The sequence below is a fragment of the Chaetodon trifascialis genome, chromosome 23 (genome assembly GCF_039877785.1).
Source record: "Chaetodon trifascialis isolate fChaTrf1 chromosome 23, fChaTrf1.hap1, whole genome shotgun sequence".
Taxonomy (NCBI): domain Eukaryota; kingdom Metazoa; phylum Chordata; class Actinopteri; order Chaetodontiformes; family Chaetodontidae; genus Chaetodon; species Chaetodon trifascialis.
The window spans coordinates 14,104,131-14,122,714 of NC_092078.1; the positions used below are offsets into that span (position 1 = coordinate 14,104,131).

The 18,584-nt window shown below is 44.3% G+C and overlaps 1 protein-coding gene across 1 annotated transcript; it reads left to right on the top strand.

Moving 5' to 3' along the window:
* The first annotated feature begins 32 nt into the window (after positions 1 to 32).
* On the top strand, positions 33 to 17,848 carry chrnb1 (cholinergic receptor, nicotinic, beta 1 (muscle)). The gene is made up of 11 exons (XM_070993272.1): positions 33 to 93; positions 2,602 to 2,735; positions 4,934 to 4,978; positions 5,551 to 5,660; positions 7,560 to 7,668; positions 7,849 to 7,993; positions 8,467 to 8,652; positions 9,992 to 10,215; positions 13,723 to 13,898; positions 17,297 to 17,444; positions 17,662 to 17,848. The coding sequence occupies exons 1-11, from the start codon at positions 33 to 35 to the stop codon at positions 17,806 to 17,808; spliced, it is 1,485 nt and encodes a 494-aa protein (XP_070849373.1). The 3' UTR covers positions 17,809 to 17,848.
* Positions 17,849 to 18,584: the final 736 nt, after the last annotated feature.

Below are 18,584 nucleotides of genomic sequence, written 5' to 3' on the forward strand. Positions count from 1 at the left end.
AGGAGAGACGGTTCAGGTTTTTGGGGGTCGCCATGAAAAGCCTGGATCTGCTCCTGCTGGCATGTTGCTTGTGCAGCCTGAGCACAGTGGCAGGTAAGACACAAGCTGACACAGTGTATGCATGTGACAGAGCTTTGTGCTAACTTCTTATGTATATACTACAGTAATGCCACATGTAGAGGGCCACATGGAGCAAAAGGAACCTTCCAGAATAACACTGGAAGAAATAATATAGCAATAGCACCGTGTCTCCAGGACATGGTGTACATTCTTCAAGTCATATTAGAATTGAATAGGATCAATATTAAAATTCAATTACTGTCGTCCTGATTAAGTTCTGTGTCACAGCAAACACACTGAATATATTGCTGGTAAGAACACAGTCAAGACAAGTCAGCATAAAGTCCAGTCAGTAAACACACCACAGACACACTGTGGGGATTACTAAGCAGTGACAGCAGAGCCTGAAGCTGAATGCTAACATGCTCACTTTCACATGCTAACATGCTCATGTTCAGCAGGTAATGTTTACCTGGTTAGCATGCTAACATTTGCTGATTAGCCGTTAGCAGAAAGTGCAGTTGATCCGCAGCTCTGTCTCACTTATAGTCCCCCCCCCCCCCCCCCCCCCCTTTATTTATTTTTTAATTCTTATTCATATTTGTATAGTAGCACCTTGGACCCACAACATATCCTACTATGTGTATGGTTGAATGACAATAAACAAACCTGAAGCTGAAGAAGGGGGATAGAAGAAAATAGAGAGTAAACAAGGTAACTCCAAATAGAAAAGGAATGCTGTCTCTAAGGAAAAGACTTGTGTTACTGCAGACAGCTGTTATAAACTTAAATAAATATCAGAGACACAAAAGCCATGAACGATCATTGTCAAACATCCATTTCTGCAGAGAAATCAGTGTGTTCCTTGTCATCAGGCAGTTGATTTGGTAACTGACCACTGACTGGTTTCTGGATAAAAACAGCACTCAACCCGACTTCTTTGCTGCTTTATCAAAGTGAGTTCCAAATGCTGTCAGTTATGTTCGCTGCAAGCATCCCTCACATGCTCAAAACTAGCCTTTGACGTGGTCTCACCTCACCTGATCTCACTGGTTTTGATCGTCTCTTAAGTCTGAACTGGGAAAAGAGAAGAAAATGCTACATTGCAGCCGTGTACAACCACCTCCCATGCAGCCTCCCCCATCAGCAGCCATGCTTCCCTGTGCCTGGCTAATGGGGGTGCCTTGCTGGGTGATCGTTGTCATTTATTCCTGTCAGGTCAGATCCTGCCGGGGCCACGGCTGTGCCAAACGTGATGAATGCTGCATCGCCAGAGCTGCTGATTATAAATGCTTCTAACCTTCCAACACTGAGGAGCAAATGGGTGGAAGTAAAACTCAGAATGCTGTGGAATGGGAGCATTTGGGTTTTGGAGGTTACACAACTGTACAAGCCTGTTGTGAGACACATTGTAACTGCTACTGGATAACAATACGGTCTGCAGGCAATACACAGGCATTAAGGTCTAAAGGGTATTTATTAAATGAAGTTTTATAGCTTTTATATGGTATACATGTTACAGTACTGTTAAGTGTTCAGAACATACATTTCTTGCAGCTGTGTTTGTATTAATTTCAGTGTTATTGGTTAATATATTAGTCCTGAAGTTGCAATTTTTGTAATAAAACACACCAGATTTTTTTTTCTGATTTATCTGCAACCAGTTAACAAATACATGCATGTTGTATCCTACAAGGAAAAAGTTAGTGGCTATAATCAATATTATGCGTTAAATTCTACATCAAAATAACGAAATAATAAAGAAAACGCACATGTCTTTAATTTGGCCATCGAACGCTTCACCACATTATTGCCCCTTTGCAAAACTCAAACTCTGCCCAGTTTTATCCTGTTACCAAGCCGCTGAAACTCCTCCAAAAGCCACCAGTCCTCTCTCTCTCTCTCTCTCCCGACACTCATTTGAGTTGAACCTGTTACTTCCTCTGTGGGGTTTGCAGTCAGTGTGAGTGGGTGGTGAGGCAGAAGGTGGGACTCTTGTTAGGAAAGACCAGGAGGATGTTTCATTGATTGTGTTGGTTTGAATATCTCTGTCTCTCTTAATCCCCTAATGTAGCTACAACTAGTCTGGATATCCTGCTGGGCAACACATCCTCATATAATAACTAATTCTGGAAAGCATTCACTCGCTGTGTACTATTGACTCAGCCCCTGAGCTCGAGGGTTTATTGGTTCTCACATTTGAATGCACAACACACCTTGCCTGCCAGTCAGTTCGGCCCCCACTTGTCACCAGTGTGATGGGTTTTTGCACACAGCACCCGGCAGAAACTTTAGTTAAAAGTGTTTGGGTTCATTTTATGAATTTTAAACTGTGAGAGAGACAGCAGCGAATGGCAGAAATGTGAATTGGTTTGCAATAAAGAAATTGAACCTAAAGAATAGTGGCTACTAATGGCAGCCTAATTTGGCCTGTGGGTTTCTCATAATCCACTATTAACAGAATCAAAATGATCAATCATCTTGAAAGCTGATGTCATAACTGAACCTAACATAGAAGCCCTTAATCTGTCTGTCATACAGGTGGGTCTGATGTGGAGAAGGCTCTGATGAAAACGCTCTTTACCAACTACAACCTCAAGGTGCGGCCAGCTGCCAGCCCAGAAGAGAGGGTGGTGGTCCGTGTGGGTATGGTCCTCTCCTCCTTCGTTGGACTGGTGAGGCACGAGACCCCAACACGTATATTTACATATATAGTACATGCACACCCAGAATATAACAATATAACTGATGCATGTTTGTTTCATTCATGAACATGCTGGTCATGGTGTTGACGTTAGTATGCAAACTAGCTGTAGCTTCATTATGTTGTATGTAGCCAAATTTGGTAAATCTTAGCCTTACTCACCACTAAAAAGGCTTTAAAACAGGATATTGTACCATATGCAGATTAGTTTCCTTGAGGGATTTTTCATGTGACATGAAACCTCGCCTGCATCTCTGTGCTCCTCCTCTCTTATTGCCTGACAGCTTCAATACTGTAACGTACCCAAAAAACTGCCTCAGGAACAGCTCTTCTTAACACATATTTAAAAATCAGATTCCCACAGACAGATGTCTCTGCAAAGGTTTAAAGCACAGTGGTTGCTCTGCATGCTGAGAGACCACCTACAGCACAGCCCTATAGTCGCACACGACAGGATAATGTCAAAATGTAGAGCAGAAAGTTTTTAATCCAAGACTGTGAATGTATCTGAGAATCGTCTGGTTCAAAATTCAGCGCTTGCTGTTCCGTTGAGTCAAATTGCAAAAAGAGTCGTGCTTCTGTTGTGAAATACTGCTGGCAAATAGTGTTTGAGCAGCATGACTGACAGGGCTTCTGCCTGCGTGACTGCATAAAAAGGTAACAATGCACACGCACAGTGTCGCATGTACATACACATCTACAGCGAGTGTGCTCCTTACACCTCCACTCAAGGTCAGTCTTACTCTGGAGAGGAAGTCACATGGGGCCCTAAAGTTCTGGAGTGTAATGATCTTGAATACTGACCCACTTGGACGCTCAGCCCCCCGTCTGCCCAGAACTAGTCAGCTCGATAACAGCAGAGTTATTATTAACATTCCCCCCAGAGGGACATCCTGAGGCGAAGTCAGACACTTACAGGAAGTATGAGTAAGTGACAGGTCAGTGATGAGATAGGTGTGTGTGTGTGCGTGTGTGTGTGTGTGTGTGAGAGAGAGAGGTGGTTTAAGTCAACCTCCCTCTACCCCACCCACCCCCTCCCTCTCCCTGTCCCAGCTGTCTCCCTGACATTCCTCCCAGCGTTTTAAATAGCAGGCCCGGCTCAGAGAAGCTCCACCTTCCTGCTGGATAGACAATCACACACGCACATGCACACACACTCGCATGCAAACATCTTTACCAAAGCCTGCATCATGAACTCTGTCCTGGAAGTAGCTGGTGTGTGTGTACATTGCAGTCAAACCAGCCAGCATCTCAAATGACTGTCAGCTGTTTTGTGCGCCGGTTTGGAGCTAATATCAACAAGTACAGGCTGTATTTCCAGCACCAGGACTCTTGATGCGACCTGTGTCGTCGGCCTTCTCGTACAAGCACGGTGAAGCAGTGTGATCACTGAAGCTCGGGTTCAATTAAAAAAGCGTCAGCTCACTTAACCCAATTTGTTCTGATTGTCTTTGATGTAATGCAGCACGCTTCTGCAGCAAAGCAATACTGACAGTAATCCAGCTAATGCACTGTCACTGGATTCAATCCAAATTCTTAAAACTGATTTTAAACAAAGCCTTACAAATAAGACTAGAAAGCAGCAGCCAAAAGGCCACGCTGGACATTGTCGTCGGATGACTTTTTAAAGGGCCATTCTCCTTCCATCCATCTCGTTGAAAGTCGTATCTTCCCTGCTATCCAATGCTTGCGCGCATCAGACTTCATAAAACAGCTGGCAGATTTTGCTTTCTAATAACCAATCATTGGATTAGTGTGCGAAGTTGGGGCTGGTGTCCCTCTTGCTCGTGATGGTCATTAATTAAGGCAAAATAAGTCTTAAAATCCATCAGTGATGCAGCCCGTGAGAGAGGAGAAAACAATCTTCCTTGCTGTAATAAAGCGTTTAATTCACGGCTGCTCTGAATGAAGCCCTAAGCGACATTAACATAAAAGTCACTATGTTTAGATGACAGAAAGGCACTTTAACAAGTGGATAAAGGCAGCGTGTTTGACGCACAAAACAGGATTCCACGTCTTATAATTGTGGTAATCCTGACCCTTTCTGCGCTACATTCATACAACAGGTGTGCAGCCCCTTAGCTGGCAAGTTGCCTGTGTTGTCAGAGTGTTGTGTGTCTATGAATGTAGAGCACCAATAACACACACCTTTTAATATTTCTGTTGCAGAATATGAAAAATGAAGAAATGAGCACCATTGTTGTGATGAACCTGGTAAGTGTGTTCATGTGTCAGACGTTTCGGGGCTAAATTGCAAGCCTCCCCCCAAACACCCACTGAATGATCTGCCAGCAGGCTCTCAAACAGGAAGTTGCATGAAGTGGAATGCCTCCACACAGTCTTCATTAACACACAGGACTGAAACTGTGCAGCTTCTCACTGTCTCACATTATTTTGACCGACTCATCCGTGACTCCAGCTCCAATGAAAGTAAGCGTATTAGCATAAGACCTCCTTCTTCGTGTACAGCTCAGTGCCAATACACAAATAACCATGTGGGAACACTTGGAGTAGTTATAATAATACAGAGTATATGCAAAATGAAAAATTATGCAAATCATGTTTTGTTATGCAAGGACAAACGCACAGAAGAATCGTCCCCGTGGAATCTAATTCCAGCAGCAGAAAAATGAAAAATAAACCGATGAAATGACAAATTGGTTACATTTGTAATGCAAAGTTTCTCCCTTCTATCATCTCCCTCTTGTCTCCTGCCCTTTTCATGTGCTCGTGTGTGATTCCCAGCATCGGCAAACAACAAGATCTTCTTGACATTTTTCAAACAGGAATGGACAGATCATCGGCTGGTATGGACCCCCAAGGAACATGATGGGATTGAGGTGTTGCGTATCCCCTCGGGGAAGGTTTGGCTGCCTGACATTGTCCTCATCAATAAGTAAGCACTGCACTCACGTTGACATGAATTTATCAAAACCACAGAGCTGAGGGGAGAAACCGTTTGGCCGCTGTCCTCCGTGTTTTAGATTTTTAGTTTGTTGTCCAGGACAGTTCCTTCCTTAGCCCTAAGGAGTGCTTAGGTGTGACCCTCCTGTACATGTTGATGAGGCTGCTCCTTTTTCTATGTGCATATAAAGACGAATTTAGTAACAGATAAAAAGCAAAAACATTGACTGGAGTGGCAGCAGATTGTGTGTAGTGTGATGGAGTCAAAACAGCTGCACCCAGTGGACATATAGTACAGTGCAGTACTTATATAATGGAAAAAAGTCTATATCACAGTATTAAATTAGAAAATTTAGATACTTCAAACAGTGAATATAGTCTCTTTTTTTCTTATTTCTCACACATATACCCTCCCATTACCTCCACTGTAAATATCCCCACTGCTCCATTCATCAACACTTTATAGACAATTAAGCAGCACGGCTCCCTGAAAACTGAAATGATGGCACCGCTCAGCAGCTTCAGCCCAGGAGGCACTCGCTTGGAACCGCACAAATATGTACATACACACCAATGCAAAAGCGTGCGCACCCTCCTCTCCGTGTGCATGATCAATGCTGGTCATTTCAGCGGCGGCAGCGGCACCTTCACGGACACGCAGTTTTAGGAGGCCCCGCTTTAAGGACACAAGCTTAAATTAGCAGAGCCATAAAAACCAAATGCAGGCGCCTGACAGACGGCTAAATCTGTGTCTAATTGACTTGATGTCTTTGTTGTGTACAGTGTTATGAGCTTAACGGCCAAAACAGCTCTGTATACATCCAGCATTAGTGCTGCACTTAGAAGTGTCCCGTGAAATGTGTCGAGTTCCCCCACTTCATCCGTGCCAATTAAAATGTTTTAGTGTGGTCTTGCAGTACGGGACTGCAGCCAAATGTTGATGCACTCTATAGCTGTGGTGAGAGAATGGAAGGAGCAGTGTGACTGCAATAATCAGACATACGAGATAGATGTTACTCGCTCTGACCAGAGCTTTACCCTGTTTTTCTTTGTAGTTGGTTAAGGTTAGGAGAGATCAGGGCTTGTTGATTGTTGTCTGTTAGATTTGCATGTGATACGGGACAGCATGCAAACTGTGAACAGAAAGAACCACTATCAGACGTTTTTTGCTGTAAGCTGACAGGTCCAACATGCAGCCTACCTGCAGAGAGGCTGCAGCAGGCTTGGGTGTGTGGCCTCAGGTAGGCAGGTAATGCACTGGATGGGACAGTAACCCTCCTCTGACATGTGTTTGAGTCAATTCTCTGCCTCAGTCTGTGTTACTGTACTGTTCCAAACCTGGCTAAACATCAGTGTGTGAGGAAAGAAACAGTAGAAGAATATAAGGAATTTAATAAATCAACAAATAAGAGATGTTTCACATGCAATCTTCTCCTAAAAATAACGTGCAGGTAAAGAGGAAAGAACTCAAATTTTGATTTCATATTTGATCTAGGACGGCACAGTGGCAGGTAGGGCGCATGCCTCACAGCAAGAAGGTCGTCAGTCTGATCTCCGGGTTGGGCAGGCCTTTCTGTGTGAAGTTTGCATGTTCTTCCCGTGCATGCGTGGGTTCTCTCCGGGCACTCCGGCTTCCTCCCACAGACCAAAAACATGCTCATTAAGTTAATCGGTGACTCTGAAATTGTCCTTAGGTGTGAGTGTGAGCGTGAATGGTTGTTTGTCAGTATATGTGGCCCTGTGATCAACTGGCGACCGGTTCAGGGTGTAGCCCACCTCTCACCCGTTGACAGCTGGGATAGGCTCCAGCCCCCCCACAACCCCGAAAGGGATAGTCGGGTATAGACAATGGAAGGATGGATGAATATCTGATCTAAATCTCTGTTTGCAGTAATGACGGCGTGTTTGACGTGGCCCTGCACGTCCACGTTCAGGCTTATAGTAATGGCAGAGTCACCTGGACTCCACCTGCACTCTACTGCAGCTCATGTGGAGTGAAGGTGAACACACACACACACACACACACACACACACACACACACACACACACACACACACACACACACACACACACACAAACTTACGCTGTTTCTATGCTCTCCATGCATTTCCTTTTAAGCTCACTCCACCTCTCCCACCTCTCTGGCTCCTGTCACATCCCTCTTTGTTCCTGCGTCCAGGTAACATATTTCCCGTTTGACTGGCAGAACTGCACCATGCAGTTCCGCTCCTACACGTACGACGCGACCGAGATCGACGTGCAGTATGCGCTGGACTCAAGAGGCAACGAGATCAGAGAGATTCAACTGGACGAATCTTTCAGCGGTGAGAATCTGGTGGGTGGGGGGCATTAGAGGACGGACAGATGGAGCAGTGCACGGAATATGAGGGCTTTTAGGAAGGGAGGGAAACATTTGATGACACAGAACACAATTTTTAGATCAGTGAGCAAATGAATGAATATAATGTTTAAGCATCTTTAAGCAGTCGAAGCAGTTTTTAGAGAAAAAGGGAAAGACATAAAATGTAGTAACATCTGCACAGTAAATGACATTGTAGTAGTACTGAGGGAGATATATTCCCCTGAATGACACAGTGAATTACTCCTCCACTCTATTTAATATTCCCTCATGAGGCACTTTATGCTTGCTTTTGCTAAATATTTGGACCATAGTCACAGGAGTGCTTTGCATGTTGTTGCACTTTTGTTTGGACCCTCTTGTCTTTTTGCAGAGTTGTACTTTGTGTTGTGCATCGTTTTGCTGATCTAAATTCTTCAAATGTGAACGTTCGTCCAGAGGGCGGCGAGTGGCACATCAGACACAAGCCGAGCAGGAAGAACATGAACGATGATCACTATGAGGACATGACCTTCTACCTGATCATCGAGAGGAAGCCTCTGTACTACGTCCTGAACATCATCCTTCCCTGCATCCTCATCACCATCATCGCCATCTTTAACTTCTACCTGCCTCCTGACGCAGGTAATCCCCCAATCCAGAATGATACACACAGCTCTCCCAGACGGAAGGGAGAAATTCTGGTAGAACTTAAAAAGTAAATTAGAAATAAAGAACTTAAAATGATTAACGCCTTCCTGAACCACATTGAATTTACTAATCCTGGTTATGACCGAATAGCTCACAATACATAAATACTATGGGTGACAAAGGTTATCAGAAAATGGCCCAGAGGTGACGCTCTTTAGACTTTATGTACCCCTAGGAGAATTGTACTCATTTTACCATTTCCACACTCAACTATGGGGATGTAGCAGTGACCATAACACAATATATGACAGCATATGAACATGACACATGAGACACATGAGAAAAAGAGGTGAGTGGTATTAGATTTCCTCCTTTAGCCTATTTCCAAAGGGTGGGCTAGTTTTAAAACATGATCTTAAATTTAGTTTATTCTAACGTACTGGAAATAAGTAAATGACTTAAAATATAAGATGCTTCTGAAACAGCATTTAGATCACTATGCTGGTAGATATTTTGGAGAATTAAACAGTTAAAAGAGCAAATGAAAAAGAAACTTTTTACAGACTTCTTGGTGGCTCATCAAAAACGTGTGGCGAGTATGGACACGTGACTCTCAGTATAGCGAAAAATCCTGCCCACAGCTCTGAAGGTGGCACGTGTGTGCGCGGAGCTTCCTCCTTTCCCTGCCCCTCTGATTTTTAAATCTTTCACCCTCTGCTTGAGGGACCTCTCAAGGTCTGCTCACAGTCTGCAGACGTGCACGCTCGCTCATAAAGTATGATCCTCCCCTCTGACTCAGAGACAAGTCAAGGACATTAAAGTGGTAATCTCTGAAAAACATTTTCTGTCACAACGCCGCGCTGCACGTCCCACAGATCACCTGTCAGCCAAGACTCTGACACGTTGAAGTTTGCGGCGATGCAGTGTGATGAAGTGAGTGAGTTACTCTCTGTGGAAGCATGCGCTCCTCTAATGCACATCAATTTCTCATTACCTACCAACTCCAACCAATCTGAGGTAAACACAGCTTGTAAGTGACCAGTGAATACACCTGGGAGGCCGCGCTCTATCGGCCAATCAGCTTCACTTAGACTGGGAGATGAATTTTCCATTAGAGTCATTACTGATGAATTACATGGACCAGCTGCTGCTAAAATAGTAGATCTCAGTCCACTGAAGGGGGAACAAACCTTGTCCTGGTAAAACTAGATGAGTCTGTGAGACTGTGATTGTTATTTTTGTCAACAAGAATAAATATTGAACGTCAGCTTCTATGAAAATGAATTGATATAAGATCTTCTCCACATAAGTACGTCCTTTTTTCTCTTTCCAGGAGAGAAGATGGGTCTGTCGATCAACGTGTTGCTCACCCTCACTGTATTCCTGCTGCTGCTGGCTGATAAGATCCCAGAGACGTCACTGGGCGTCCCCATCATCGTCAACTACATCATGTTCACCATGATCCTGGTCACATTTTCTGTAATCCTCAGTGTGGTTGTCCTCAACCTGCACCACCGCTCACCCAACACCCACCAGATGCCCATGTGGGTCCGCAAGGTGAGGTCCCTGAGTCCAGAAGATCAGACGCACAAAGCCTGGGTGCAGATTTATAAAACAGCAAAAAGCAATCTGATAGAATAAGAAAGCCGGCTTTCTCTTGTTTGAGGCTTCGGGAGGATAACAGCTACTGTATCATAAAGATGAGGGTAATATCTTCAATGTCGAGGCTTTCATTTTCTCAGCAGCCTGCATCAAAGAGAGGCCTGGTGTGTGATGTCAAAGGGATATCAGGAAACAAGCCATTCTCAGCATGTCCTGAGTAAAGTCAGATACGTTTCTGAGACGTGGGCACACATCTGAGGGCGTGACGTTACTAAAAAACGGATTCATTAATGAAATCCATTATGTGGGTGATCAACACCTCCATAAATGTAGCATAGTGAGGCCTTGAAATCATTCATGTAATGTTCATTTTTGTGATAATTTGGTGCGATGGAGGCAGTTGTAGTTTATGTTCAGACTATCGGATGAAGTCCTCGACACCCTGAACGTCATGTTCTAGCATTAACCTCCAATGGTAGCTGCTGCCCTCGCTGTACATTATGTGCAGCTAATTACAGGCCTGAGCAGCAGCTCTATACTTTGCTCCAAATTATGTCACGCTTTCAGGGAACATTCACCTCCGAAAGGCTCATAGGCAGGTGATTTGCGTGGTTTAATGGAACTAAGCTGCTTGGTACCGGATTGATGAGAGAAAAGAACATAATAGGTTCTGCTTCTCTTCACTCCTACTCCTCAGACTATCAGCGTCATGAAAGGTGGAAAGGAAGGATTCGGGTACAAAACATTAATAGATGGAAATTTGTGGATGCTGAGATACCTATTTATGTCAGTCTTGTAATGCGGTATTATATATTCTCCTTAAAGCTACACTAATTAGTAGCTTTAAACTAACAATGTATGAAATGACATCGCCCCAGTTTGCAGTTCTCTCAGCCGTACAGAATATTTTTGCATTTTTCAGCTTGTTGTTTTTGTTTCCCGCTATTTTGGTTCAGTCTCAGCAGGACTGTTTCCAGCAGCAGACAGCTGTTTTCAGTAAAAGCAAAGTTCAGATGAAGCCCACTGTATGGTACATGTCCAGCACCGAACAGCAGACAGAAAATTAGTGACTTGCTGGTGAATATGTAAGGTTAAAAACTGAGTGAATACTGAGCTGACTTTAATCAAGAAGCTAGAAACACAACTCCAAATGAATGCTACTGTTTCTGTCTTCTGTCTTTACTGAATGTGACTCTTTGCACTGTAAGGTGTATGTGTATGCATGCATGTAAGATGTACACATGCACCTCAGCTCATTGTTCTTCTGGCCCCAAGGAATGGATGTGTGTCTGTGATGAATTGCAAAATCTGAAAACGATCTTATTCTAAGTAAATATGAATCATCACTGACCAAATGTCATCTAACCATACCACTAATACAATAATTACATTCTGAAAAATGAGGGGAAAATTGACTTTTCTTCTCAGAGCATGCTTTTATTACAGTTATTAAGCTCTAATGGCACCACTTCCAAGCCGGCCATTTAGCCCTGCAATTTTTCAATTTAATCTTCATATCTAAGCCAATCAGGAGGAATTTGATTGAAGCGGGAAAAAAGTCCCACATTTTGAGACGCATTTTTGTTTCTGTTAGTGCCCAAAATCTGGTACGTGTTGAAGAGACATTGTGCTGTCATTTCCATGGCACATTCCTCACCTCATAGCCTTTGCAGTGCGACTGACAGGAAGCCAGAGAGGTTGATGCTGACACAGCAAATCTATTGTCAGGAAACATACAGATGTCAATAACATCTCCCCTCAGCAGCTGTAGAGTCACAGTAAAGGACAAAATCAAATGTCCGCACCCTTACACCCTCGCATATGAGCACGGTCATCTACACTGCTGCGCCTGGAGTGAAGGGCTCCTCGAGCAGGTGCAGTGAAGGTGCCTGTCGCTGGTTCTAGACGTTGCCAGTGTTGAAACTGACCTTTGTAAGTGTGTCAAATGGTTCATAAGTATCTCTACCAAGGTGACAGACAAGGCAACCTTGGTCCCACGGCCTGAGTCTGGGTGGCAAGTGCAGCCTTGAAAGCTTTCAGGTCCTCCCTCTGCTCAGCCACCACGTTTCTCAGCTCCTTCAGCTCAGCCTCAATGTCGCTCCGGATGCTGTGATCTGCATGTAAAGCCGGATCTGCCCACATAGGCCAGTTTTCCCTCCTATACTCCCGGCTCAAGAAATGCCTTGATGTGTGAAATCTAACAGATGTCACATGGATGGGTTCAGGTGTACATTGTTTTTTTAATTACACAGACACTGAAGCATTTCCTGCATCCAATTATTTTTGATCAGGCGTCATAAGTGGAATATTCCAGTGCAGAAGCAACGGGGTGCACGAGGAAATAGTTTGGCTAACCATTAATTAATCAGATGAAGTGGTTTGGCTTCGTGGTCACATCTGGACGGTGTTACCTGCCACCAAATCATCCTTAACTATACTAACTAAAATATTATTACTACTACTGATCATGTCACTGTGTGACTCAGTGGTCAGCTGACAGAACAGTCTATGGGAAGTACTAACAGGTGTCGCTGCAGTGCTGGCAGTCTGCAAAATAAAAAAAAAAGGCTGGAGGAGGTTACATAAGAATATGGGCATATTTGATTTGGAATGCAGGCAAAGTCACCGTTTTTCTTTGAAACTATAAAACAGGTCAAGCTGCTTCACCTCCCATTATAATCTCGATTGTAGCTGCAGCATACAGTGTGATCCTTGCCAGTGGGCTTTTATTGACATCTATGTGTCAATACAGGCAAGAACCATTTCCAAAGATGAATATCCCTGCGCTTCAAAGAACTGATGAAAGAGCCATTTACAGAGGCAAACAGCATTTATGATATTGATCTAGACTAACATTTGCCCCTATTATTTGCTGTTTTATCTTCAAGTCAATTTCCTCTGGTGTTCTTTCAAAGGCAGCGCCAAGTCTGAAAGCCAACAATTCCCACCTGATGGGGATGTAAACATACTTGCTTTCTCTCAGGTTTTATCAAACATTAAATGCTATCTAGTTAGACACATCTGGGAGATGCGCAGTCCAAGTATAGTCCTATAGAGCTCCACAGGAGCATCCGGAGTTGATGGCTTTGCTCAAGGACACCTTGAGAGTAGACGTTGAGGAATTGGAAAACATTACCCATTTGGTTTCTCCACCCACATTATTCACCAGCAACTGTTCTCAAAGGTTATCCCACTGCTCAGTTCAGCTTTTTGCCTCATTTCTCAGCCTTAATAGGCAAATACAGGGCAAGTACGTACATTTCAGCTGCCCTATAAATCATGAAACAGGAATCTAAACAAACTGATTGATGGAGGTCTGGAAGAGCCAACAGGCTGCTGACTGAAAGAGGAATACTATTAAATAACCTTCTGTTTCATCAAATCAGAAGAACTGGAAGAAACTAAAACTGATTTTACTGTTTGGAGTTGACTCTCTGCTTTTCATCATGGCTTTCCTCTCAGATCTTCATCCACATGCTGCCTCCTTACCTGGGCATGCTGCGGCCAAAAGTAGAGACCCCGCTGTCCCTGGAGACCATGCCCCGGCGAGAGAAAAAGATCATCACCGTCAGCAAAGCGGCTGATGAATACTTCATCCGCAAGCCGGACACCTCCTTTTTGTTCCCCAAGCCCAACAGGTGAAACCAGAGCCACTCTCAGTCCAGAGTCAAACTGCAGGTGTATCAATTAGGGCTTGTGATTGCGCTTGCGTCTGCATGTATGCGAAAAGCTGTGCGCATGTTTGAAGGAGTGTAAAATAAACAAAAATAGGTTAGATAATGCTTGGAAATGAAATTCAGAAGCTTCTATATCTTTTCTTGCATTTGGTATTCAGGCTTATCTTTGAAGTCACCTGGCCTGCATTTCCTGTTTCCACAGCTTCCATTTGTCCTCTGAAGTCCAGCACTCATTCTACAGAAATATGCTTTATCATAGCTGTTACCACAAGTATGGGAAAACACACATTTTACTCACATCTTATCCTCCTGTATCTAAGTTGTTATCCAGAATAAGAAATCAAGGTGATGCACTGTGGTGTTTTAGGTGGTTTATTGCTTTGGTCCAGGCTGCACTAAAGGCTTTAAAGCAAGGCAAACACACTTAGACATCGACTTAGAAGTCACCGTCACCTATTACATGTCCCGTGTCCTATGCGTCAATGTCAATGCTTGCTGTAAAAGCTGCACTCCAGTTCTAGACATTTTTGAAGGTGTTGCAAGGAAAGAACTGATCAGAGAACAACGTTTTGAGGGAGAGAAATTTAGCTCTTCTTGTTCTGACCTTTGGTTTAGACTGTGAGAGGTGTTTGCCGTGACACTGGTGCACTCAGATGGAAAAAGATGCACAGTAGAGGTTACAGTTGTACAGAGTGCTACCCCTGAAGCTGTTGAGTAAAGAGCTGCTTTAGGCCACTGTTGGCACACAGACCGTGCACTCTCTAAAACTCTATACTGTGGACACCGGAAATGAGTGACCTCGCTCAGGTGAATTTGTTAGCATGAGGAACTGTACATCCTGGAAACCGGCTTCTATGTGACATCCTTATCCAGCCAGGCTCCCTGCTGCTCTCACCAAAAATCACCCCCTGTGAGAGCTGAAGTGTGTCGAGAGGCGCAGACTGGAGCCGGCAGAGAATCGTTGCTAAAACAATAATGACCCGCACAAATTGACTCTGACACATTAGAGCGGGACACTGCGTGTTCAGGTGAAAGAACGGGTGACAGAAGAAGGGGGGGGGGGCCCTATTAGAACAATTTGATGAGACAGCAGTATCTCTCTTGAGCCTGCACATGCACACACACCTTATTAATTGGGTTTAGTGCATGTCTTGGCACCAGAGGCAGCCAGTTTTAGTTGAATTAGTCTCCTGAATAGTCATTTACTTCTTGCTGATGAAGTGTTACTTTGAGCCACATAGGAGGGGAAGGGGAAGAGGGGTTATGAGGCCACACTGTGTGTCTCTACCTCCCTCTCTTATCTCTCTCTATCTGTGGAGGCTCCACCTCTCTTAGGTCGCAGCCTCCTCACCCGCCACGCTCACAGGAGCAGCAGCGATGGCAACGCTGCATTGTAAACCCCCAAACTGCCGCACTGAATACCAAGCAGCACTACACTCTGCCCTGGCTGTCCGGTTTACCCTCCATTTTCATGTTTTCCAGGGAAAAACACAGTGCCACGCTGCCCCCTGGTGGTGAGCTGTCTGACCTGCAACTCATCTTAGCTGTTTTTTTTTTTTTGGGTTTTTCCTAGGAGCTAAGATATGTTTGTGAAAGAGGTGTTTCATATTTGAGGTGTTTCATAAGAAAACAGATGTTTGTCAAAAGCACAGTGCAGCTGTTCTGCAAGGAGAATAATTTTAATTTGTGTAATGTTTTTTTGGGGCAAGGTCATAGCAATGACCTACAGTGGATGAGTTATAAGAATCTAATTAAAGGGGAATGATGATCAAAATAAAAAAATAAGGCAAAACGTCATCTTGGTGTAATATTGTTTAATATAACTTTTACAGACATTTTATGTAGGGCACATATTCTAATATTGGGAAATTAGTAATCATATATCACAGTTTAGCCCTGCAATCGGCTGGCGACCAGTTCAGGGTGTACCCCGCCTTTTGCCCAATGACAGCTGGGATAGGCTCCAGCCCCCCTGCAACCCCGAAAGGGATAGTCGGGCATGGACAATGGATGGATGGATGGATGGATGGATGGATGGATGGATGGATGGATGGATGGATATGTCACAGTTTAAAGACCAGTATTCTGATTTCATTTTGGTCCACTGCACTTGCCATAGTTGTATGTACACACAGTGAGGGATATCTACAGACAATCCAGATGTGCACACAATTAAATGGTTTAATCTGGCAAAAGCCTCTTTGATTATATACAGAGAGACGAAGACAGCGAGACAAAGTCCCATGAAAACATGGGACGTTGTTGGACTTTGATGTTAATCGTGTCCTCAGATCTCACAGATCTCAGCTACTTTGCTGCGTACAGTGTCATCATAACTGGCAGACATGGTGGCCAAGACTAGAAATATGTCATAAGCTCAGAATTATGCTTTCATTTCACAGGCAATGTCATTTCTCAAGCAAGCATTTCAGCTGTGACGTCCTGCAGAGAGAATCATGCTGTATCACTACTTAATGTTAAGTCTTAGAGCTCTGGCTCTGATGCTCTCCTGGAAGCAGCTAATGAAAGAGTCTGCGTGTCATTGCTCAAGGGCACTTGTTCGATTGTGAATCCAAATGCAGCAGGGAAAACCAGAGCAGATAAGGTTAACGAGTAACGCTTTGAGTTTCTTCAGGGGCGCTGTGTTAAAGCTACAACACATTCAGCTGACCCCTTCAAATCCCTCTGGTTAGCAAAAGTTAAAGTTTAGCTGGATATTTGTGCAGAATTGACTCTCACTGCTTGATTTCCAGCTTTATTTCTTTTCTATGATTTTAATAAAGAGTGGAAACAGAGTTGACCTACTGTTAGACCCGTTGTGAGTGACAGTGACCTTCTCCCTGCTTCCCCCAGCAACTGCTGGCACACCGTAGCAGCAGACAGTTGGTCACTGAGGGCGACAGGTAAACACAGAAACATGGACACACACACACACACACACACACACACACACACACACACACACACACACACACACACACACACAGAGGGTTTCTCAGCCAGAGCAGCCCAGTCAGCAGATGCAGTGCGGTGACTCCCACACTGGCAGAGCGAGCCCGGGGAGCTCCGCTGACCTTCTCTTTATTCCTCTCTGAATGACAGAAGAGTGCAAAAGGAGACGTGCAGCCTGCCTCATAAACGCTCGACTACTTTGCAGCTTTTAATTAGCCCGGGCCGACATCTGCTCGCACGTCGCCACATTCTGCAAGCTCGTGTGTGCTTGTTTGGATGTTGACACTTTGTGTGCACTCACTCCATTTCTCTTGAATGGGTCCTGAGGTACATCCGGTATGTCGAATGTTGTGTATTGTTATAGATATATCCCTGTGACATTCATGTGTGTGTGTGTTGCTGTGTAGGTTTCACCCAGACGGCATGTGTACAGATCTGAGGAAGTTCATTGACGGACCCAGCAGCTACCTCACGCTACCCGAGGAGCTCAAGTCAGCCATAGACGCCATCACATATATCGCTGAGGCCCTGCAGGCTGAGAAGGACTACGAAGCTGTGAGTTTACCTGTCTCAGCGAGTTATAATGCTCTTCCATCTTTTTCTTTCAGACTAAGTCCTTGGATTCTGAACTCTGCCTTTGTATTAAAACTGTCTTTCTGTCCTTTCCTGTTCGTCCACTGCTACTCCATCCTTGTGTCCCCTCACTCATTTCCCATTCCCCCTTCATCCTCTTCCACTTTTTCCCTCCTTTCATCCATCCGTCCTCTTACAGCTGAAGGAGGACTGGCAGTACGTGGCCATGGTGGTGGACCGCATGTTCCTCTGGATCTTTGTCGTCTTCACCACGGTGGGCACCTTGGCCATCTTCGCCGATGCCAGCTTCAACCACACACCCACCGACCCCTTTAAATCCCCCTGAAGCAGTGGGACACTCGATTTTCTTGAGTTATGCCTATCCTGATTTACCACCTCAGTAAACAGGGAGGAAGAAAGCACTGTAAAAATCTGCCAAATGATTCTCTGGGTGCAGTTTACCATCGGGCCATTGTGACAACAACTGAGAAACCCCTACATGTACTCCAAGCAAGAAACTTGTCCAATGCATCTTGCTTGTTTTCCAGTGTCATCTGATGTCTCTCTTATTCATTTGTCTTTAGCATAGACAATGTCAAATGCTGAAATACATCTTGAAGACATTTCAATATTGTATCTAGCTGCAATTTCTAACACAAAATTTAAGGAATCAGGTCAATTTCTGGACGTTAAACTCGAGCAGACGTGCATGTATCTTTAGTCCACCTACCCTTAGAGGATGGCATGTCGTTTGAGTAGCTGAGGTTTGTCAGACTGTATTGCTCTGAAGAATTAATGCAAGGTTTTGTCTGCATTTAAGCAGAATTTGAAAGCAGCTGAATGAACAACTTGAGGTTTCTCAGCTGAATGAGCAACAGTGTTGAAGAGCTTCTCATCACTGTTGCCCCAATCACATGAAAAATGTTTCTCTTGACATGGATCATGTAAACTTGCCAAACCTGTGCAAGGGCATTGATAATTGCATGTAATGTACCAACCAAGCCAAAGTTAGCGTATGTACTCTAAGCTACTGGAGTGTTTTTAGTGTATTAGCTACAGAAGGACTCTAGATCTGAGTGTGGATCCAGTGTTGGATATTCATATGTGCTGTTCACACATAAA

Coding starts and splice junctions, on each gene's coding strand:
- chrnb1 (XM_070993272.1), top strand. CDS start 33: ATGAAAAGCCTGGATCTGCTCCTGCTGGCATGTTGCTTGTGCAGCCTG. Junction 94..2,601: donor CAGCCTGAGCACAGTGGCAG/GTAAGACACAAG, acceptor TCTGTCATACAG/GTGGGTCTGATGTGGAGAAG. Junction 7,669..7,848: donor GCAGCTCATGTGGAGTGAAG/GTGAACACACAC, acceptor TCCTGCGTCCAG/GTAACATATTTCCCGTTTGA.